General features: G+C 30.1%; 5 protein-coding genes across 7 annotated transcripts; 1 reads left to right on the forward strand and 4 right to left on the reverse strand.

Moving 5' to 3' along the window:
* Nucleotides 1-1176: 1176 nt before the first annotated feature.
* Nucleotides 1177-2177, reverse strand: LOC149889479 (uncharacterized). The gene is made up of 3 exons (XM_090086102.1): nt 2019-2177; nt 1626-1797; nt 1177-1361 (listed from the first exon to the last, which is right to left on the reverse strand). The coding sequence occupies exons 2-3, from the start codon at nt 1794-1796 to the stop codon at nt 1248-1250; spliced, it is 285 nt and encodes a 94-aa protein (XP_089942228.1). The 5' UTR covers nt 1797; nt 2019-2177; the 3' UTR covers nt 1177-1247.
* Nucleotides 2178-6267: 4090 nt separating this feature from the next.
* LOC145183283 (ubiquinone biosynthesis monooxygenase COQ6, mitochondrial-like) lies at nt 6268-12274 on the reverse strand. The gene is made up of 11 exons (XM_090084891.1): nt 11896-12274; nt 11534-11671; nt 11137-11195; nt 10816-11004; nt 9395-9463; nt 8447-8557; nt 8259-8321; nt 7939-8122; nt 7565-7810; nt 6992-7158; nt 6268-6397 (listed from the first exon to the last, which is right to left on the reverse strand). The coding sequence occupies exons 1-11, from the start codon at nt 12047-12049 to the stop codon at nt 6368-6370; spliced, it is 1410 nt and encodes a 469-aa protein (XP_089941017.1). The 5' UTR covers nt 12050-12274; the 3' UTR covers nt 6268-6367.
* A 70-nt stretch (nt 12275-12344) lies between these two features.
* Nucleotides 12345-13249, reverse strand: LOC145183486 (small ribosomal subunit protein uS9). The gene is made up of 2 exons (XM_080058848.2): nt 13146-13249; nt 12345-12848 (listed from the first exon to the last, which is right to left on the reverse strand). The coding sequence occupies exons 1-2, from the start codon at nt 13206-13208 to the stop codon at nt 12411-12413; spliced, it is 501 nt and encodes a 166-aa protein (XP_079914974.2). The 5' UTR covers nt 13209-13249; the 3' UTR covers nt 12345-12410.
* Nucleotides 13250-14466: 1217 nt separating this feature from the next.
* Nucleotides 14467-17489, forward strand: LOC149889480 (uncharacterized). 3 transcript variants are annotated; one of them, XM_090086516.1, is made up of 7 exons: nt 14467-14603; nt 14959-15157; nt 15308-15603; nt 15838-16144; nt 16221-16436; nt 16586-16815; nt 16925-17489. In XM_090086516.1, exons 1-7 carry the CDS (start codon nt 14540-14542, stop codon nt 17200-17202), a joined length of 1590 nt encoding a protein of 529 aa, XP_089942642.1. In that variant the 5' UTR covers nt 14467-14539; the 3' UTR covers nt 17203-17489. The 3 variants fall into 3 exon arrangements, with proteins under 3 accessions (XP_089942642.1, XP_089942643.1, XP_089942644.1); XM_090086517.1 differs by lacking the exon at nt 14467-14603 and adding an exon at nt 14719-14770; XM_090086518.1 differs by lacking the exons at nt 14467-14603; nt 15308-15603 and having other exon boundaries at nt 15041-15157.
* Nucleotides 17490-18557: 1068 nt separating this feature from the next.
* LOC149889481 (uncharacterized) lies at nt 18558-19397 on the reverse strand. The gene has a single exon (XM_090085125.1). The coding sequence runs from the start codon at nt 19395-19397 to the stop codon at nt 18558-18560; it is 840 nt and encodes a 279-aa protein (XP_089941251.1).
* Nucleotides 19398-23501: the final 4104 nt, after the last annotated feature.

Here is a 23501-nt window from a genome sequence, read left to right on the forward strand (position 1 = left end):
TACTTTTTACACAGAAAGGACCTTAAGGCCAACTCTAGAACAAGAATTAAGTAACTGTTTGTTTTCCCCAATGTTAGATTGAAAAGGTATGAGAGAGCACTCCATAGCAAGCTACATAGAAGACCCATTATACAGCATCGTTGATGGTGTTTGGACTAGCTTTTTCAGATTGCCTAAAAATGCCTCCAACTTTCATTGAGACCGGTTTGAAAGTTGACTCTGGTTAGTAAATGCGAGTCTTCCCCTCATGCCAAGCCCTGGATAGTCGGTCACGGATTGTTGACCACTACATTCCAGAAGATAGTGTTGCGTTCGAAATTCCTATTTCCAGATTTTTCTTAAACCGGTTTTATCACTCCCTTTTTTTTGGCAAGTGTTTTGCTTAAATTTATTTCTTTAAAAAGTCAGTATAAAATATTCCGTGTTTCTAAAAGGGGAAAAAATTTTTATTCATGCTTTGTTTAAAACAGTTCAACATTATAAAGATATTGTTAGTAGACTTTTTCAAATATTTGTCTAACTTTAAGCGAGCCTCATAACCTAGTTTTCCAATCTTTTAAATAAATTATTTTAAAGGTTTAATTGTATATAATCTTAGATTTATCTTTGAAGAAGCCATTTAACTTTAAAAGCTCTGATGTTAGCCAAAGAATTTATCTCTTATTTGGTCTTTTGACAGAGACAGAGACATCATACATACATACATACATACATACATACATACATACATACATACATACATACATACATACATACATACATACATACATACATACATACATACATACATACATACATACATACATACATACATACATACATACATACATACATACATACATACATACATACATACATACATACATACATACATACATACATACATACATACATACATACATACCTGTGTTTAAAATTTGATGAGGATCGGATCAAAACTGTGGATTTGTATAAAGAACACACCCACATACAAATTTTGGGCTTTATATATTAGATAGTATTTAGATAAAATATAATAAGATAAGTCAATAATTCAATAAAGAAAAAATCTAATGAAATTTTAATTTTAAATTTTGGCTTTTTATTCCGTTTAATACATATTTCTTTGTTTACATTACTCACTATATTGCTTCCTACGTCCTACGACAACAAGGAGTCAAGAAAAGACAAACCATAGAATCTATAAGCTATTCATATTTTTGCAAAAATCTTGTTTACAATTTAAATTTTCTAAAAAAAAAGGGGCATTAAGAGCAGTTAGGTAAATCGCCACCGTTGTAATCAATACCTTCTTCTAATGATCCTCCAACACTACCTCCGACACAATCTTCCGAGTTAATCTTTACCCAACCTCTGTTTCCCTTAAAAGGAAAAAGTTTAAATAAAACCGTATTTTAAAAATCAAAAAGTTTTATCTGCGATACAATAAGTTAAACACTCGATATATGTTGGAAAAATTTAAGATGCAATCTTTTTTAAATCAACAACAAAAATCAGTTTTCTTGTTTAAATTATTGTTGATCCAGAAGAGAAAAAGCTGGTTAGGTGTAATGCAACCTATAAAGTTAGATACTGCAAAAGAAGCAATAGTAAAAAAAAGTTTTAAGCTTGCTAAAAGTTCTTACTTTAAGGTAACAGAATAAGTTAACACGGTTCCATGTAAAATAAACGCAATCTATCGTGTGTAGACAAAGTGTTTGACAGTCATCAGGAGTTTCTGTTTGTGGCCTGCAAACAGAGGTCACTTCTCGAAACACCAACAAATTAATTAAAAAAAACAAAATGGTAGCATTCATTCTGTAAATAAACAATTGAATTGTCTTTATCGGTATATTATAAGTTGCATATTTTGTATCACATAATGTTACAAATATTTTCAGATAAGATATATCTGTGTGTGTTATAAACACACACACACACACACACACACACACACACACACACACACACACACACACACACACACACACACACACACACACACACACACACATAAGCTACTACAGGCTATAGCTCACCTTGTTATAATTTTCCGAGCTGTGTAATTGTTATTAGCACCTTATAAATTTCCGAATGGTTGAATTTTTATAGCACGTTATTGTCAAGATGATCGTTAAAATGTTGCAATAACGACATAAAGTGGAACGATTACTCTTAAGTTGTTTAAATTGCTCAAGCCTCATGTTTCGTGCATTTGAAATGCACTTACGAAACTAATATGCTTTAATAGTCAAAACGAATTATATAAAGCTCAATGCAAGTTAGAAGTGAGTCTCAATAAAAGAAGATTTCTCGCTTTTGCAATTAATTTTTTGTGTAACATTTAAAAGATTTGTAATCGGGGATCGATTAAAAGCGTCGTTATAAAGTAAGTTTTATATCCGTTTGGTAACTTTAAAAAATTTTTTATTTAAAAAAATAATCAAGTTTATTCTGTCTTAACAAGTCTGACGTCATCTCAGTCCTGACATTTTTTGTAGTTTTCTAAACTTGGAATTTAATTCTCTGAATTTTAAGCGCTTACAGAGTGAGATTTTTTGTTACTGTTTTTAACATTTTCAGTAAAATGTTGTCTATAGTCATGAAAAACTCTCCTTCTGATGAATTTATAAAGTTAAACACCAATAAAGTAAGAAAACAAATGATATTTAAAATTTTTATCAAGATTTCACACCAACTTTTCAAATATCAAAATATGGGAAAATAATGACGGATCTAAAGAGATTTCGAAAAATTATTTATAAATGTAATTTTAAATTTAAATCAATTTTTGAAGTTAAAGTATTTCATTTTTGAAAAGAAACACGCATTTGTAGTAAATTTATCTTAACACTGGATATTTTAATATTTCTATGAATTGAAGTGCTGAAAAAAACAACCAAAATAAATGATAGCGGACCAGTACTTCATAAAAAAGAAAAACCAACACACAAATTTTAAATTTAGTTTCGCGGTAACAAATAGAAATTCAATAATGTTTACATTGATGTTATCATTGTAACAATATTATAGCTGTTTAACGATTTTTACTAGCAAGTTGATAAACGTTTAAATAAACTAATAGATAATTATTCAGAGGTCGAAGTTAAAAAACTTTTAATGAGTATCTATTTAGTATCACAAGTCCTTAAATTTGATAAATTTATCAAATTACTAGAATTAGACTTTTAAAAAGTTTGTTTCTCATCGTTTTTTAATTTTGTTCTTTTTTATTTCTTTCTCATCATTTTTAAATCGTTTGTTTTCTTAGGGTTAGAAGCACTCTACGCTTACGTTAGGTGCGGCATGGCATAATTGTTTTAACTTCTGTATGGTGGGATAAACAAGGAATTATACGTTATGAAAAATTAAACCATAAAGAATCATAAATTTAAGTCTTGTCGTTTACAGTTTAATATTTCATAATGAATTATTCCTTATCTATAACAACGATCAGGCTCATCCATCCGTACAAATCTAGAACGTAGTAGACCCATACTTGATCAATATGACCTACTTTCAGGAACTGACCCCACTAAGTCGAATCTTGAGTTCGGAAATAGTGACCTGGATGTAGAGTAGGGTATCTCGTTTCACTTCTTTTTACTAGCAGACATCATGGAGTTGATACTTGTTGGGACGTTTACAAGTTCTAAATTCAATGAACGCCTCGAATGAGAAGTCTAATTGTGATAAAACCCTTTGAGCAACCGGCGATCGAAATTCACTTAACCTAGAGTCTTGCCATGTTAACAAGAATCCAATCCTGCAGCTCGTTTTGAGTATTCTTTGAAATGTAAGCAAGAGTGCCATTCTGCTGGAACACAATAATGCCCCTTAGAGTGTAATATGAATTTTTCCAGTACTGGAAGTGGTACTCAATAATCCGTAGGTTTTGATGAAAACCCTAAAACCAATCAAAGATTCTGCATGATGGATCTTGTATATATCTTTCATGTGCTATCAAGCTGCTTCAATTGATTGATGACAAAACGATTGACTGTTGGACATCAACTGCGAACAAGGCATGAGGATGGCTACTAGTCTCTTCTTCAGGAAGCTTAGAAGCACCTTTAATTTCTCATACCTTTTCTCTGAGGGGAACAAAGTGCTACTTAAGCCTTGTACCAGAGTTGGCCTTGAGGTTCTTTCATGGCGCATTTTATAATAGGCCTGCTCATCGTGTGAATGACGTCATAAACCGAGACAATTTTTTTTCCAACAAAAAATGCCGTTTTTTTATTGTTAGTCTGTATTACTTAACACTGAGTTTCAAAAAAAAATTTTTTGGTTCTTTTTTAGACCTTTGAAAATACAAATTACAACAGTTTTAATATAAGCCTATGATTTCTGTTTATATTTAATTGATATGATTCAGATATGCATCGTTAAATTGCACAAAGAAGAAATACGTGTATTATCAGCTGCTTCGCGAAACATAATATAGAAATATATTACCCATTCACATACCAAATCACCAGACACAGTTAATACTCGACGATTGATTTCCTCCATAAAATTTCTGAATTTCTTATAATAAAAGTACGAATTATCGGCATATTCATCATTTCGAACAACAACAAACCGGCTTAGTAAATCAAAGTCAAACTGACATCTATTAACAATATATTTGCTAGTTCTGATAGGTTTTTGAAATATCAAATATTTTTCTTCTTTTAAAAATCACATTTTTCACAAGAATGCCCAGGTATAAGAAAAAATAGATCAACACCAGTTACTGTCTAATTGCAAAAGTAGTTTTGCCTTCATAATACCAAGTTTCTCAAGTATTTGTTGTACAGAAATCAAAATATATGCAGCACTCGTAGAAAAGAAGAACTTTGACAATTCCACAATTCCATTACAAGTTTTATAGTAGCTTTTGTGAAATATTTAAAACAATTAAAACGTTTAGCCATTTTTCCAAATCTAACAACTTTTAAAGATTAAAATCACTTGAAGAGAAAATAGCATACTTATTTGGATTAAATACATCTGCAAAAGGGTTATGAACATTACCAATACTCCAATGATCAATTATTATTGAAAGAAAAGAAATAATATCGTGAAGATCTTTTAACTCCGGATAAAATTTTAAGCCACACACTGTTCACAGTATTCTTTTAGACAAGTTAAATTTTTTTTCCAATTGGTTTGTGAAACGCAGCAACATCAGTAAATTTAGACATTTTAATCATTTGATTTGATTCTCATTAATGTAATAGTGCAATCTATGAGCATTCGGAAACTTTTTTCCCTTGTTAACACAAAATCAAGTTATCCAATAATTGGAAATATATTTTAAAAGGTGCCCAAAATCATGCAAAAGATATATATTGACATTAGTTCGCTAAGATACGCCATCTGACTCGAAATCCCTGAAAAATCCCTGATTTACAATGTCACTATCACTAAAATTAAAACATAACCACCAGCTGTGTTTATGGCAGATAAAAGAAAACAAGTTTGTCCATAAAGAAAATGTTATTCAGTTTTATACACAGGAAGCATTTTAGCCATTAAATTTAATTTTATAGACGTAAACACAGATCAAAAGGTCTTTCTTTGCCATAGTTTTTTTTTTGTTGAAACATATCCAACATGCCAGTGCGGGTATCAGAATATGAAAGAACAAATTGTTCGCCTTTATTTAAGCATCTGCGTCTCGTTGTTTTTTTATTCGAGACCAGACGATGGTATCCGGGACAAAATTATTGTCCCGATTTATAACTTTAATCCTGGACAATTTTTTCTTTTGTCTCATTATGCTTGTCCTGGTGTTCATTTCGAGAAAACGATTCCGAGACGCAGAGGTTTACCTAAAGTCTTTAGCATCATCCACACGGTGGAGACTTGTTGTAAAGTACGCCATGGGTTCTTTCTAACCACATCTGATAGTGCGCTCGCTCAACAAGAGCCTCTAAGTCAGTTCAATTTTTTGATTCTTTTATTGCATTTTCAGATTGAGGTTAAAGTGACACATACAAAAATCGTTACGGAACAGGTTTTTAGAGCGTCAAATACTTTACGATATTTGCAATCGCATACGATCGCATTAAATTAGATTGTCTTTTAAAGAGAGCTATATCTGATATTGGAAGCAACTCCTAGCCGTTATGTTATGTTGAACAAATATTAATACAATCTTAAGGATTGTAAAGTTTAGTGCGACTAAAACAGTTTCGGAAAACTTCCGATAAACGTGCCGCGACGTGAAAAACTTATAATAGTTTACTAATTATTCGATCACTTTCAGCAATTTAACATTTTAAAAGAATGATAAACTGCTTTTATCTTTTAGTTTAGCCAAGCAGCCTTGAAGTTTATTTGTTGTATAAAGAAAATTCACGAATATATTTACAAATCATTTCAAAATTATTTCTTTAGATCAACCCATTGCTTGTCTTGATATGAAATTCTAAAGAAAAGAAAAAAACATCAATCTAAGAGAAGAAACTATTCTATTACTGAACTTTCTTCCAATAAAAAATCTAATCTCTCTTTAATGTTTGTGAAAATAATCATTAACAGAAAATAAATTCGTTGCGTGTTGAGGGATCATAAACCATGAAGATAAAAAGTCAGGGCCTTTCACTTCCTAGATTTTATTTAGTTATTTGTCCAGTACTAATTTTTGATTCCAACTTTTCTGAATTTCTTATTCCATTTTAAGAACCATTAACAGTTTTTGACTGCACATCATTGAAGAAAAAAGTGGAAAGACCGGCGATTTTTTTTTATAACATAAAAAACGTTTTGGAAGCTGGTTAACGTTTATTGGAGATCGCTTATTTGATACGATTTTATTTCATCTTCTTAAATAGTTTTAAATGATTTTTTAATTGTATAAGTTGAAAAGAACTACACCCTGCTTGTCAAGAAGAAGAAAAAAAAAATGTTAATAAGTTAAATTTTTAAAAATGTTTTTACTTTTCCTAACTGTTGTTTTTTAACTTATTTTTAACTGTTTTTCTATTGGAGTATTTTAAGGAGAAGAACAAAAAAAACAAACCTTAACTAATGACAAAGAATCTGTCACTTGTAGCCCAAATGATCTTGCAAGCACTACTGGAAGCATGGATGTAGAAAATAAACTATTTAAACCATGAATAGTTAACATAACAGGCAAGACATGACGTTGACGCTGCGTTTCATAAGCCATCAAATTCTCCAAAGTACCTAGAAAATAAAAACAAACAATAAGTTTATAAAGAGACATATGAAAAACCTGCAATATTAAAAGTAAGTTTTACGGTTTTATAAATTTAATATTGTAGTGTAGTGCTTTGCAGCATTTTGCAGTTTAAAAACTGAAAATATTAGTGTTTTAACATATGCTATGATACACTTATTTTGAATAATTTAGCACTACATTACTTACCAAGTGCTAAAAGAATTTACTCTAAGTTTAATGAGATTTTTCCATATTAAATTTTAATTTAATTGACGATTAAAACTAAATTTTATGACATTAAATCAAAGGATTCAATACAAAAGCATCAATGTATGGATTAAAACCAAATGTTTTAAGTTTTAATGATGCAAAACACAACAATTTAAGCATAAATAAGAAAAAAACAACAACCATAGTCTCCACCACAGCTCAACACATCTTCAATAACACGGACCAAACATGCAATATCAGCAAACCCTAAGTTTACCCCTTGCCCTGCCATAGGATGAATTCTATGAGCAGCATCACCAACCAATGCCATTCGAGTCTTAACATAAGAGGGACTATGAGTCAAAGACAATGGAAACATTTCACGACTACTTTGTACCAGCTCAGTAATTTGAGGTGGGGAAATCCTAATATTAGAAGCATAACGACCTAAATAAAATTAAAAAATTGCCTTCTAACTTAGAAAAAAAAACAAAGAACAAAAAAACAAAACAAAAACAAAACAAATCAAGAATAAATAAATAAAAAAAGCCTTGAAATTCTTATAAATAACTAACCAGGCTGCATTATTGACAAAGCTGATCGAAAGAAGTCTTCTATATAATTTCCAACTCTATTTAAATTTTGAGATAAAAATGCTTCATTTATACAACCAACAAAATCTTCATCACTTTTGTTCATTAATTCTTTGCAATGATTTTTAGTAGTTGACCAAACTAAGCTGCTATAGTCATTGCTCAACTGAAAAAGAAATCATCATCATCATCATCATCATCATCATCATCATCATCATCATCATCATCATCATCATCATCATCATCATCATCATCATCATCATCATCATCATCATATTTTGGAGAAAAAAAAAATAAAATACTGGTAATAATGCAATTGGTCCAGTTGGAAGAAAGCGTTGCCAAGCAGTTTTATTATCCTTCAACTAAAAGAAAACAAACAAAAAAAAAATTCAAGAAAAGAACTAGCATTTTCTTTCTATAATGTTAAGTTACACAGACAGAACCCTAACCTATCAAGTAAAAATTTAATTGCCTATATGCAAAACACCTTATTGTCAATCCTTAATGTTGAGACGAGTGCCCATTGTTTGTAATCATAATTGACAGTACCAATACCAGCAGCTTTTCGCACAAAGGAATTAAAGCCATCAACACCTAACTGAAAATGTAACATTGAAAAAACTTTAGGTAAAATAAAAAAAGAATGAGTAAACTTAATTAAACATTAAAAATACATGATTTATATTCTTCAAAACTTTTATCAACTTAATTGGGTAAGTTATAAGTTTCCAAAACTTAGAAAAAGATTTTTAAACACCTAGACATCCCAGAACCTTTTAGGTGATGTAATAATGTACAGGACCTCATCTATTCATTGCAGATTGAAAAATGGGTCAACAAGTGATACTATCACACAACTAACTATAGCTACTTGCTTATAACGTCAGAAAATCAAACTTGAATGCTAATCAATTATATCAGCACCTTAAAAAAACATTTAGAGAAGATACTTTTGGGAAAAGTAAAGCACATGCAGTTTATAAAACTCAATTAAGGTGTAAGTAAGATCTCAAAGAAGCCTTGAATATTGAGAGGTAAGTTATGACATCTCAAATCAGCATGACAAAGTGCAAATTGGCAGAGTAATTTAAGCCACCAATCGCAACATGTATGCAAGTTTTGGCAAAAGCCAATCTGTTTCATTTATAATGATGTATAACCATGTGTTAAAAATGACCTGGAAAAAATTACTTCAGCTGGACTGGGGAATTCTCATTCTCCTTCACTACTTTTATACGGCCTATAAAAGTTATACTCTTATATTTTTTGATTGATGTCTCTATTAAAAAAAAAAATTAAGTGCATTAAAAAATCTTAATAATTTTTTAACCAACCCAATAAAGATTTTATGTTTTAGGTGTAAAAGTATTGAGAAGAAATACATTTCACTTAAAATAAGTCAAATCTTGGATATACTTTAGTGATATTAACTTACAATAAGCTTTGTTTTAAAAGAACGCCCATCTGATAGACGAAGTGAAACAAGTTCCTCACTAGCTTCTTCCTAAATAAAAATGTTATATAAAGATTACTTAAGACTTAAAAAAAATAAGAAAAAATTTAGTAGGTGCTCCCATGATATAATATCCTGAAGAATTGAACATCTCAACACACCAACATGTTTCAACCCAGTTTCACACAAAACTTCTTTGTTATGATATTTTATACTATAATATAGCAAACTAATTCAAAGATAATTTATTAAATTATAAATGAAAAAGTTGAACTAGTTTATAACTTTCAAAAAACTATACATTTAAAAACAACAAAAAAAGCAATTGTCATCATTTAAAAGTTAGACTTTTTATAGCTTCATCATTAAAAATTTAGATTTTTAGAAATTTTTTTTACCTCTTTAAAATTTTTTAAAAAACACAGAACTGGTCAACAAAAAAACTTTTTTTTTGCTGACTATTTTTTGGCAGATGTTTTTTATAAGTAATTAGGGGTCTCTAAATTCAAATGTCAATATTTTCTTTTATATTGGGTAAGTTTTTATCTATGACTATTTTAAAATTTAGCCATGTTTGCCTAACCTGTTGCTACATATTTTAGAAACCTATCGTCATCTTGATGAGCTCCCTGCTGATCTTGGCAAAGTAAGCAATGAGCATAGTGAAAAGTTTCATCAAGATTTGAAAGTGATAGAGAATAGATGTCAAGGCTGATAAGACACACACATGGCAGACTGCTATCAAAGTATTCAATGAGAGCATCTGGAGTAATTTCTTCCATGAATGTCACTTGTTTTAATGTCTCTATGTAAAAAAAAAACATGATGGTATACTGTATCTAATTGTTCATTTCAGTTCATTCGACTGTTATAAACTTATGTTTTGAACCTATTTCACCCTAGAAAAGCCAATTAATAAAAAAGGAAGCCAATTTTGAAATCACTGCATTGAAATCAATTAGTAAAAAATAACCACTAAATCTAAACCAGCAAAATTGTGTTGATCAGTGTAATTTTTATTGAATTTTTTAAATTGTTTTATCTAAGGGAAAAAAAAAAAAAAAAAAAGATACACAAAATTATATTTAAAGCTTCTAATTTTTTGATTTTTTGAAGAAGCTATAAAAATTCAATCTTTTTAAAAATATGATAGTAGGACTTTTTGAAAAACAAAGCTGTCAAAAAGTTTTTAAAAATTTTAAAGCTTGTATGCATGTGTGTATACATATATAAGGCTTAACAGATGTGAAAACTAACAAAATTGAAAACATAGGGTGCCATCTTTTTGTTTTTCTTGCTAATTTGACATGGAATAACCAATTTTATTGAGAACTTAACACTTAAAATTTAAAGTTTGTAGAAAAGTGAAATGTTTTGAAAGTTATATGACACTATATACAAACCTTATGAGAGGGAAAATCAATATGCTCAATTTTACTTTGATAGCATATTTCCACAACTTGATTTAATTGTTTTGCCCTTGTTAAACAGCTCTCAATGATGACAGAATTTTCAATGATATATGCAATATCATCTGCACCAATATCATTAGAATTGAATGATATAGCCCCCAGTGAACAAGCATCCCATACCTTGGAAATAAAAATATAGCTGCTTTACTAGTGTAGAGTTTGTTAAGCAACTGAAAATGAATTCATAACTATCATCAAACGAATGTAAATCATGTTATAGATTAAAGTTTAGCAAATAATGTTAAAACATGCCTGCATTTTATTAAAACTCCAAAGCCTTCTCTTCTCAATTTCATTCCATACACAAATATCTATAGAATTACTAGTGTTATTAAAAAATTGTGAGGAAACGAGTTTTATAAAAAATATTCTAATAGAGACATTGTTTTCATACTGCAAATTTAAAAAATTCATTCAGACTTCAAGTTCACTCTCTAAAAGTAGTATATAAACATCCCTTATGTATATTTTCCCTTTATATAAGAACAAGTAATTTTTTAGACCATTTTATTAGACAACTTGTAAAAAGATTTTGCCATTAGCTTATGGCTGGCATAAAAAATTGCATGATACTTAAAAATTGATAAAATTTCAATGGTAAGTATCTTTAAAAAATTAACAGTATAAAGAAAACCAACATGTCTCATACCTTCAAGTATATGCCTTGACCCTGGGGCAATCGCAGATACACGATTATCATACCTTTTGTTTTGTTTATCTTTTGTTGAAGATGCTGGTGCAGCCTCCAATAGCAAAATATGCTTGTTTTGAAAATACGGAGATTGACCTATGATATACTAAATATTATTATATTTAGCAATTAAGTAAAATGCAGCTTGTTTGTTAGATTTTTTTTTTATGTTTAATATTTGAAAACTTTTTTTTTGTGGAATAATTTTGAATAACAACTAGATGACAAATTATTTAAATCATTAAAAAAAGTATTTCAACTGTATTTTATTTGAACTTAACACTCAATACACAATACCATAAGTAAGTCAGGTTACTTACCAAGTGCACATGCAAGGGAAGTACCCACCATTCCACCACCAACTATAATAACATCCACATAATTAAAAGAAAGTGCACTTCTCTGAAGTGACCGTGATACATAATTTGGTATCTTTTCCCCAAACTTAAGGAAATGTTTAGCAACACAAAACATTGCCAGATCTATTGAAATTCCTATAATTTATCATTCACCGCGCAGTTATGTTTCATTTCCTATTAGCCTTTCTACTAGTAAATTAGATAGAGGTTAGACTAATTTATTCCTAAGATTTAAATGAAAGTTGAATATCACTTAAAAGTGGGGAGTTATTATCAACTATCAACAATTTAGAAGGATAATTAAACATTATTTTGAAAAACACTTTTTTTTTTTTACTACTTAAAAACTAAAATTTGTAAGGAATAAAATTGTATGCCTAAAATACGGACAAGAAAAAATTATCACACACTTTTAAACATGGACTTTTTATTTTCCACTGGTATTTTTAAACAAAAAAATACATGTCCAAAAAATGTTAACGATATGATTTTTGGTATCTTGCACGGGCACCTGGTCCTCCAAATTTTTTTGCTTCACAACGTCTTGGGTCAGCTACAAGTAAAGATCTATCATATTGCACTAAGAGGTCTTTTATCTCTTTTTTTGAGGCTTCATCTACAAATTTTTGGTAGTATGCAACTATAGCTTTAGATATTGCTTGACGAACTGCATATAGTTGAGCCACTTGACCACCACCTTTGACACGAACTCGGATATCAACACCAGCAAATCTTTCTTTACCTAACAGTAAAACAGGCTCCTGAACTTTCATGCGAAGAGTAACTGGTTCAACGAGGTCCAGTGGTCGACCATTAACTTTAATCATACCATTACCCCTCTTGCAAAATGCTACAGCAGTTGCTGTCTTCTTACGACCAAAAACTTGAACAGACGTTGCTGCCATAATAGTAGCCTAAGATAGAAAAACAAATTTTAACTTCTCTACTTTAGACTTATTATCTATTTTCATGAGTAAATGTTAGTAAAATTTAGTTTTAAAGCAAAAACATTGATATGAACATTAACTCAGTATTTACAAATCTGTCAGTGATTGATTATAGTTATATTCTAAACTAAAAATCCATATAAAAATAATACAGGAACCATAAAACAGATATTTCGTAATCAATAAAGATAATGAACTGATTTAAAAGATATGAACGGATCTATAAATGAGCCACGGGAATAAAAGAGCAGGACGCCATCTTACCGAGTACGGAACACTTAAAAAGATTGAACTAAGGAGACCATTATACTTTATGTTTAAGTTCATCGAGTCAAATATTCCCCCTCAGATCAAAAAAGACATTCCTTAACATTTACCCACAGAATATACATTTTAAACAAACCTTTTGGAAAATAAAATTTGTATCAATTAGCGCAACAATACTGAAGTTGGAAACAAATTAAATCTTAAATACTTTTAATATAAAAACAATGTTTAGGTACCACAATATAAGTAATTTGTGTAAAAATCAATTAAAAATATCAAAGTTTATAAACAATTTTAGTTTTTTTACGGAAATTAGCTGGTAAGAAATCAGCTTTACTCTTCTACCTCGTTTAGTCTATTCCGAATAAACTTTATGTCTTTTAAATTTTAAGTAATAACTTGGTTAATTCACCGTGTTAATAATAATACGATAAATATCACGCATGTGCACTGCCGTCTGTAATAATTCGAACGACACTTTTTAATGTTTTCGACGTTTTACTTACAAATGAAGGGAAAAATTAATAAAAAAAAAAAAAAATTACTTCAAATATATGTTTCATTACTATTGATTAAATTTACATGAAAAATGAATGAATTTGATTTATAATTTGCTCACATTTATGTAGCCACCTTTTAAAGCAATAATAGCTTTAGATTCACGTGATATTCTGTGTAACACTTTTTCCAATTTTTGAAGTCTATTTTGTAACACTCACTTTTAAGTTTCTTCTTACTTTTTAAAAATGTTCCATACCATTGGAGTAGGTGTTTTAAAGTTTTTTGCCATGTGTCCCATTCAATATCTTTCAAATCACAATGGAAATATTGTCAACCGTGTTTCTACTGATAATTCGCGTAAAATTATCATCTTTAATAAAAATAGCAAGTTTATATTATTACCGAGCTTCACTCTGGCGAAACTCTACCATAACTTAGTTTAATGGTGTGATACGAAGTAATTGTTAATTGCTTATGTTTCTAAGCATTTATAACCTTAACGTGAACATTGGTCTTGAAAACCATGCCAGTCTATTGGTTTATTTAAAGAGTACATTTAAACAAAGAAATCAATGTTTATTTAAAGAATACATTTAGGCAAGAAACCCTAAACACCAGCTTCAGAAAATCTAAAACCGCATATTGTTAAGTTTATGATTTTCAGCATTTTATTTGCTTAAATTATCTTTGCATTTTAATATCCCCATGATTTACCAATATTTCAAAAAAAAAAAAAACAAATAATATTTGTAATATGCGGAAGTGCTGTAGTTGAAAATATAGATGAAAATCTCTGTATATTGTAAACATAACGTTCTTCATTGCCAAATAATATTTTGAACATAAGCTTATAACTGTTTGTTCTTGGGTTAGAGTATGCAAGCGCCAACATGAGCGTTCTCTATACAATCAGCTTGATCACATATTTTTTCATTGGGGGCTGCTGGGGAAAAAGTATGCTGAGATTGAATTTAAAATATATAGTTTTAAATAAACGATTTTTTGACTATTAGAAACTCGCTTCATTGAGCAAGAAAATAATTTAAAAAGTTTTAGTTGCTAAGAAACTCTACACTTTTTGCTCAGCTTCCGTTCACTTTTTTTCTTCATCAAGCTAATGAGTATAAAATAAATATTTTGTTATATGTCATTGATTCCATGAAAATAAATATAGAAGACTAAAATGAAAAACCTTACAGAGAATTTTGCATGTTGTAATTTTTTCTTTGTAGAGGAAAAACTGATGTTAATTTAGTAGAATAACTTTAAAAATTCATAAGACTGAAATTTTACATTAAAAATAATTTAGCAGCAGAGCGTACCAATATTTTGTTTGTAAGTGACGTAGACTCGAAGAATACAAACATCTGTAAAAAGTTGATTGAAGAAGCCTTGAAACAAATATCACTTGCTGATTATCAGGTCAGTCTTCATTCTACAAGCGGAACGTCACAAAGTATATTTGAATTTCAAACAAGAAAATGTTTAACAGAAAAACTCAACTACAGGTGACTTATTTATTTTTGTTTTGTTTTTTTATTATTAAATTTAACAACAAAAACGAAGCTTTCATTTTTTTCTTCTGCAAGTTGTCTATTTGCAGAGATTATTTGTTAAAACTCTCAAGTTAAAACTTTCCTTGATGCATTGTTTGGCAGAAAATCTCAAAGAACGCAGAGTCTGTCTGAGGCATTAAAAAAGAGCATTAAGGATCTTGGTTACTTTCTTCAAGATGAGGGCATAATAATCATCGTTGTAGCTAAAAAACAGTTCTTGAACAAAGAATTTGAAAAAATCGCTTGGTTGTTGAAGACAAAGTTTAGAGTATACTTAATTAACTTGATTAGCAACAATGGGGTTAAAGATGCGATAAAAACGAAACAAAACGGAAACGTTTTCGAAATTCAAGGTCGTTCAATCACAAAGATACTTGAAAAGTTGCCATTTTTAAAAGGTGCGCACCGTTTGCCATTACTTCAAGATAACTAAAAATGTTTTACTTTCAAATAGTTTACTTTGATTACTTGTGACACAAGATTTTTTATACATCATTTTGCAATTATTTTCTGAGTTTCTTTTCATCTAAGAACTTTAAAAAAATGAAACCAAGGTAATTATTATCGGTTCTGTCAATAAAAAATATCATAACTTATATTTTTGAATATATAGTGTTTAACACGTTTTTTAGCAAACTTGAAAGCTTGTCAAAACCAAGTTGACCCTGTTAAACTCTCAGTCAAACCTAACACTTCTGCTTTTGATGAGTGTCGGCGTCAATGCGAATGTGTTAACGGCATTATGATTAATTGCAAACGTATCCGAAAAGAGTTTTCATCGATGGATTTAGATGAAAGAAAACGATACATACACGCACTTAAAGAGCTATCAACTAATCCCAAATTCAAAGATATCTTTTTAAACTATTGCAATATTCATCAAGTCTACTTTAACCGTGGTCTTCATCAGAAAGAGCAGTTTCTTCCATGGCATAGAAAGTAAGGGAGTGTTTTTTGTAATCGTGTAAATATTATCATATAAGTAGATTGTATCTGTCTTTACTTTTTTATATAGGTATTTGTTAGGTTTTGAAAACTTGCTTCGATTAGTTGACTGTACCATAACTGTACCTGTATGGAACTGGGCGTACTTCGCAAAAGTAGCATGGAGTCAAGCTGCTGACTATCATATGTGGGATGCAGACGGTGGATTTGGTGGTAATGGGAATGCAAGCAAAGGGTATTGTGTCGATGATGGGGAGTTTGAAGTTCACAAATGGCAACCGCAAGGGTAACACTTTGTTTTGTTTGGACCAAAAGTTACAAGATAAGCATTCAACTTAATATTTAGTAAAGTAATAAAAGATTTTAAACTTAATGGACTGTAAATAGTTTATATGGCATATTAATTGATAAGTCATATGTTAAATGCGCTTTTAGGAACGCTCCAGATATTGCCATACGAACTTGCCAGATAAATGACAAGTTTGATGATAGCTGTTTCAACTCAACCGAAAAACCAGCTTTCAAAACATGCTTACGTCGGAGATTTCATGGACAGCTTCCTGATCACAGAATCTTTTTAAATATAATTGAAACTGTTAAAGATTTTGAGCAACTTGAAATACGTCTCAGAACATATTTGCATAGCCTACTTCATAATCATATTGGTGCGTTTAAAAGGGGCTCGTAATTTTTGTTTCCTGCAATACACTCTAACAGTATTTTCATGACCTGTTCATACGAGCGTTTGCAGTTAGGTTTTTAATTGTTTTTTAGGAGGTTATATGCAGACGACTTACGCTTCATTTGCTCCCGAGTTTTGGTGTCATCATGGGATGTTGGATGCAATTTGGTATTTTTGGCAGCAAAAAGAAAAACCCCGTACTTTACAAGGCTTCCCTGGAAACAATAACACTCTCATAGCATTTGCCCCACTTGAGTTTCGTCATAACTATATTGACTGCAATAATTTAGGTGGATGCGGAGTACAAGTGGCATACGAACAATCATCTGTTTTCCCGAATAATCTGCGCGCTTCTTCTTTGGTTAATTGAATGTATAATTGAACATTTGATTAATTCAGTTTCTTTACATCTTTTAATAACTTAAAAGTTTTCAATATTGTATTATGCAAAGTCCTACGCTTGATTTTTAAAACCAATATTTGCATTCAGTTCAGTTCATAATAGTAGAAAAACAGATGAAAAATTGTCCTTAAATGGTTTCATGTACGATCAGAGCTAAGTTTTAAAGACATTTATGCATTTTTGAATTTTTTTAAAGAAAAGCTACAGGTTCATATTATTGAATATATTATTTCAATACTATTTATAAAATAAAAGTTTTTTTTGGTCTAAAAATAAAGCTGTTAATTTATTCTATCGGAAACTTTAAGAGACTTAATGTTGCTAAGTTAGAATTTTAAAGCTTGACCATTAAAAGCTGTAAAAACAACATTTTAAATGTAACATATCTTAAAGTTAAGCAAATATTAAAAGTTTACACGCGTCTTTAGTAAAGTCAGTTTGTGAATATAGCTTACAACCTCTGCTTAAACATATGAAGAAAACTGAAATGATTAATGAAGAAATCTTCTTCAAACTTTCAGTCACTAATACTTACAAAAAATAATGGTAAGTATTTTATATAGGCCTTCTTTATTTTCAGGTTTGGTGATTATTTATTTTTTTTGATTTAAACATTTTTAGGACACAATACCTGCTTATACAAAAACAATTTTTTTGCAGCTACTGAAATCCAACTGCACTAAAGCATACCCAATGAAATCCAACTGCACTAAAGCATACCCAATGAAATTAAACTGCACTAAAGCATACCCAATGAAATTAAACTGCACTAAAGCATACCCAATGAAAATAAAAAGCTTTGCTCTTTCTATTTTTTTTATTCTCCATGAGCTGACTTGTATATCCGAAAAACGTTCCCCAAAATGCTTCCTCATCCTAGAACACTTCAAAAGTATTAACAGGTAAAATGATGTGGAGCAGGATTTCAATCAAAATCAGTGAAAGTTTTAAAGCAAAAAGTAGAAAAACTAAAAGTAAAAAAGTTTTGTGTTTACTCGCTAAAACAGAGGTTCATGAAATAATAAAAAAAAAAATGGATTGGTGAAAGGTTTTTAGGATAGGTTGTCATAAATTCAGTAAAATTGAATACATGCATTTACACAAAAGTTGAAACTTGTACAAGCTTAGTATAATAATAAAAAAAAAGCTGCTGCAAAAACGCTCTCATAAAAACTGCATAAAAAGATATTGACACTAGATAACACCTGATGACTAAAAAATGAGACAACTTTAAAATTGTTATTATAGCCATAGTTACATAGCTATCAAATTTAATTTAAAATAAATTAATAAACAATTATATGATATTTAAAAAAATATATTTATTGGTTTTCAATAACATCATTAAAAGCAATTCGACCTAGACAAACTGAAGTCATTGAGGCATAACGTTTTGCCACTTCCGGATCCATTTTGTTAAGACAATTCACGATACGCCGTTTGAGTTGAGGAATGGTTCTTGCTTGCCAATTAGCCTCGTAGACTAAGCGTTTCAACTGACCCCAAAAGTCCTCAATCGGTCGAGCTTCTGGTACATTGGGTGGATTTTTTATCTTTGGCAAGTATTTGATGTTATTGGCATCGAGAAAAGAAACCACTTCGTTTGCATAGTGCGAGCTAGCTAAATCTGGCCAGAACAAGTATTTTTCATTTTTATAATATTCATCAATGAAGGGTATTAACCGCTTGCGGAGACATCCGATGTATACTTGTTTGTTGATTGCCTGGCTACTTTCAAAAAACATTGGTTTTGAAGTCCCTTTGGGCGATATAATCAAAGAGACTAGCACCTTTTCCTCGTACTTTTTATTTCTTTTGAATTTGACGTCGCTAGTTGCAGATGACACGTTGCTAGAATAGAAGCCATCGTTGCCAGCCAATGTTGTATTCGCATATGTGAAATATGATTCATCATCCAAGACAAAATCAAAATTCCTAAAGTTGCGATATATATGCCGACACAAAGGTTTGATTCGAGCTAGTTGGCTTTCGCTTCGATGTGGAATCTTTTTCTTCTTGTAATATCTAATATTTGTCTTGTTTTTAAGAATTTTAGATATATACGATTGGTCACAATCGAATCTTCGAGCTACTTGACGTTGTGAAACACCTTGATTATGATCAAATGCTTTTTTCAATTGGTCTATGTACTTTTCGTCCATTTTTTCGCCTTTGGACCGCTTCCTTTTTTTCGTTAATAGCCTAAATTTTTATCTACACGTTCTAGAGCACGATACATGGTCGCTTTCAATGCTCCTTCATCTAGAAAGTGTTTTACTGTGAAGATTTTCGGCTTTTCCAGATGCGAATTTCTAAATTGGCAAATGCGTTTTCTTAGGTCTTCTTGCAAACTTGTTTTATACGGAGCCATTTTATTTAATATTTTAAAACTATAATATAATTTTAATAGAGTATTAAATTCCCTATAAGTATACTAATTTATTTCAATTGCATGATTATGAATAGCATACATATATTGATTTAAATTTTGTCTCATTTTTTAGTCATCAGGTGTTATATTCATACTGATGGGACAGAAAATTTTGTTATCAAAAAGCAGACGGGACAGATTCCCCATCTAGTGTTTCTATTGTATTATGAATATTTTAGTTATAGAAATAGCACGACAATAAAAGTCATATACCAGATTGTTACACAGTTCAGTTTCCTTGTTGACAGTTCAATTGCCATAGAAGAAATATTACCGCGGACCAATTCACTAACTGAAATATATCCATCCGATATTGAGAAATCATTCATTGATGATTTTATACTCTTCTTACTTATGTTCACTAAAAGGAAAACGTAATATACTAATATGCTATAGCATACATACATAATATACATGTATAATATACATATATATATATATATATATATATATATATATATATATATATATATATATATATATATATATATATATACATATATATATATGTATATGTATATTATATATATAATATACATATATAATATACATGGTAGACATAATATACTGAAATGGTTACGCCAGTAATCCCTCATTTGAGATAGATTAGTCAACAGCTTTTCGTGTTTTAATATTGCTCTAAAAATATACCTTACAATTCTAGAGGCAAAATTGTTGCAAATAACGTTTCTTTTGAAAGCAAAACTAAGAAAAAAGTTGCCTACCCTTAAACCTCGGACAACAGCTCCTTTTATCACTCGGACTACTCCCCATCAAAAATAAATTCTTCTACAGACATCTATTGAAAATGTTTTTGAATTCGAGGCACATAAAATAAAAAATGGTCATTTATGATTCGTAAAATTACTACTTTGCATTCTTTATAAAAAATATGCTTTCTGATACATTTAATTTTATTTATTTCATATAGATTAAAAGCGAGTCCAATTTAATTATTTTACAATTTTAGTTTTTAAGTTACAAGTATTTAAAGTAAAAAAAAAAAAATTCAATTATACAATGACTGTCTTTTTATGTTAAACGTGTTGAATGGCCGTACAATTAAAGTGAAGAAGGTTCTTCGTTGTATTCCATTTAGAAAAATCGATTTAAAAAATTATCGAGGATAAAATTGTTTTAACTCCGTGTTTTTCAGAACTGGAGATGGCTTAACGTAAACAATACAAACATCTTAGATTTTTATCAATTTCACTTACTTTCTACCACAGTTTAAGAGAAATTAGTTTAAAATACTTAACGCACAAGTGTCTGAATTACCACACCTGATTTGGAGATGTGCACTATGCACACACTTTTTTTATAAAGCACAATGTTATTATGTTCCGCAGTTTTTGATAAAAAACAAAAATTATATGGAGTGATTAGTATTATATCCGAACGACATATTTTAGCAATATACTTATATATTTATATTGCCAATATATGTCGTTCAAATATATATATATATATATATATATATATATATATATATATATATATATATATATATATATATATATATATATATATATATATATATAGACTGTTACGTACACAACTCTACTTTACATCAACCTTACATTACACTAGTGAAAAATCTATACAAATGCGCTCAATGACAGCCTGATCAGTTTCTAAAAGAGAGTTTAGAATGTTCATAATGATAGCCTCTGAGAAAGACAGAAAAGTTTTTTGTGTAACTATGGCTAGCGGTTTTAGATCCATATCAATTAAGCAAAATGATTAAAGCGATCTCTAATAAACAACCCATATCTTAAAAAGGTATATCGATGGCTTAATCCGCAAACCAGCCAACTCCATTTTCATAAAAAGTTCAGGAACAACAAAAAACTGAATAGTTTTATTATTAAATGGAATAAAAAAATTTCAAAACACACTTCTGTAGATTATTAATTCAGAAATAGGTTTATAATAAAGTTTTATGGATATTTAATTTAATTTATTACTTAGGAGGAATAATTGGAGTTGACTCAATTTAATAACCAAATTTTAATTTTATTTTGGGAGTTGGCTGATTTTCCGTAGTAACTTTATTGGTTATTGTATAATTTAATGATTGTTGTAATAATTATCCTTAGTGGTAATAAGCTTGTCACGACGCTGCGGTAGCAACAGCCACTCATCTGTAAACCATAGCTTATAGTAGATGTTGCCATCCATGTTATATTGTAAGCCACGAATGTCAGTTACCTTAAAAACATATTTTGTGTTAGTAATAAATCCAAATACCGAAAAGTAAAAAAAATGCAATGGCTCAAAGAAAAATGTGTGTAAGTATTCGATAAAACAATACCTTGGGGTCCCCTTTCATTTTTCCAGGTCTTATTGATTTATAAAATTTGATTGAGTCAAATAATTTGAAAAATGAATGCGTCAGGTAAGAAATATCATAGGGTTCTGGTTTTTTCCGAGCACTTCTACAAACTCCGTTGTATTCTACAGGTACATTCATAACTTTATTTTTTAGTTTTTTCTCTATACATGCATGCATTGAGTCGGCCTCCATTTGCGTATGCCCAACCTCTAAATACTTCTGTTCAATGTTTATTTGCTTTGAAATAGCTATATTCATCAAAACATTCGACAATATTGAATTTCTATTTTGTGACACGCAGCCATCACTATATAAAATCAATTTAATATTGCTTTGCCTGTTGAGTCTGGTAAGAAATTTTCGGATAATGAATTTCCCCAATATGCTTGCATATTCTTCAGCATTTAGTCCTCCCTCAATTTCATTCCACAAATAACAGTATCCGGCTTTTGTTGTAAGATCAAATAAACAAAAGTTATGAACACATAGCTTCGTTTTATAATACAGAGAAGAAACATTTGACTTGGGCGCAAACAAAACTGCTTGTACATCAACTGTAAAAACAAACTCTTCCTGTTCTTTGTCTTTCTATTTTTCAATTCGTGTCTAATTTTTTCTTTGCATGTACTGGTTGTAGTCTAGGTCTGACATATAGCCAAGGTTGTGTAAAAAACATTTTTCACATAAATCCTTTTTAGGTTGGAATAGAGCAATATTTTCGGTCTCCATGGTGTTGTTGAATCTTGCTACAGACAAATGGGCAATGTTGTTCGATAAACACCATTCAGACACGCAAAAATTATAAAAGGATTTTTTTGTAGACCATTTGAGTAAATTATATTTCTTAGATGTTGATTTGTGACAGTAGTGCGACTCCATTTTTGGCAAACTTTCAAAAAAATCTTTAAGTGAAGCTACTTCTATATGAAATAGATTCTCTCTAGTCTTCGGTGATTCTACCAATGACCGAACAATTGATCTTGATTGTTTCCAACCCCACACGGTTGATTTTCCAATACACAAAGTGTTTAAGAACATTGTCTAACAGACTCTGTACAATTTTTCTTCTTTCCTTAAATAAGACTCAATTGAGCTAAGTCTTTTGGATTTTAAAGCATCCTTTCTGTCTCTCAGTCTCTTGATAGGAAAGCATTTGGCAAGACTATCAACATACACCTTCTTTTCTCCCCAAGCCATCTTCCAAAAACTTACGAAGATTTCCGTTCGATCTGTAACTAAAATATCCAAACGTTGAAAGGCAGATTTTTTGTTTGATGCGCATTTACACCTTGGTTTCAGCCTTTTTGCATTTTTAGGCACATCAGTGATTACTTTGTCGCCTATTCTTTTGCGACCAAAATATTTTTGTCCCTTTTCTCGATAAGCAAAATTAAATATGACCTTTCCATGTGGATCCGTCAACCTGACATCTCCTTCGCCGTTTGACTTTTTTTGTCCCTCCTTCATCACCATCAGATTCTGAGTCTTGAGTGCTCAGAA

This window comes from Hydra viridissima, unplaced genomic scaffold (genome assembly GCF_058129835.1).
Source record: "Hydra viridissima isolate aposymbiotic clone 2 unplaced genomic scaffold, HvirCarnegie_v1 scaffold_4, whole genome shotgun sequence".
Taxonomy (NCBI): Eukaryota; Metazoa; Cnidaria; class Hydrozoa; order Anthoathecata; family Hydridae; genus Hydra; species Hydra viridissima.

Coding starts and splice junctions, on each gene's coding strand:
- LOC149889479 (XM_090086102.1), bottom strand. CDS start 1,796: ATGAATGCTACCATTTTGTTTTTTTTAATTAATTTGTTGGTGTTTCGA. Junction 1,362..1,625: donor ACTTATTCTGTTACCTTAAA/GTAAGAACTTTT, acceptor TTTCCTTTTAAG/GGAAACAGAGGTTGGGTAAA.
- LOC145183283 (XM_090084891.1), bottom strand. CDS start 12,049: ATGTTTTGTGTTGCTAAACATTTCCTTAAGTTTGGGGAAAAGATACCA. Junction 11,005..11,136: donor GGAGTTTTAATAAAATGCAG/GCATGTTTTAAC, acceptor TTTATTTCCAAG/GTATGGGATGCTTGTTCACT. Junction 6,398..6,991: donor ATTCTTTGTCATTAGTTAAG/GTTTGTTTTTTT, acceptor TCTTTTCTTTAG/AATTTCATATCAAGACAAGC.
- LOC145183486 (XM_080058848.2), bottom strand. CDS start 13,208: ATGAACTTAAACATAAAGTATAATGGTCTCCTTAGTTCAATCTTTTTA. Junction 12,849..13,145: donor TTTTAAGTGTTCCGTACTCG/GTAAGATGGCGT, acceptor TTTCTATCTTAG/GCTACTATTATGGCAGCAAC.
- LOC149889480 (XM_090086516.1), top strand. CDS start 14,540: ATGAGCGTTCTCTATACAATCAGCTTGATCACATATTTTTTCATTGGG. Junction 14,604..14,958: donor TGGGGGCTGCTGGGGAAAAA/GTATGCTGAGAT, acceptor AAAATAATTTAG/CAGCAGAGCGTACCAATATT. Junction 15,604..15,837: donor AAAGTTGCCATTTTTAAAAG/GTGCGCACCGTT, acceptor CACGTTTTTTAG/CAAACTTGAAAGCTTGTCAA.
- LOC149889481 (XM_090085125.1), bottom strand. CDS start 19,397: ATGGACGAAAAGTACATAGACCAATTGAAAAAAGCATTTGATCATAAT.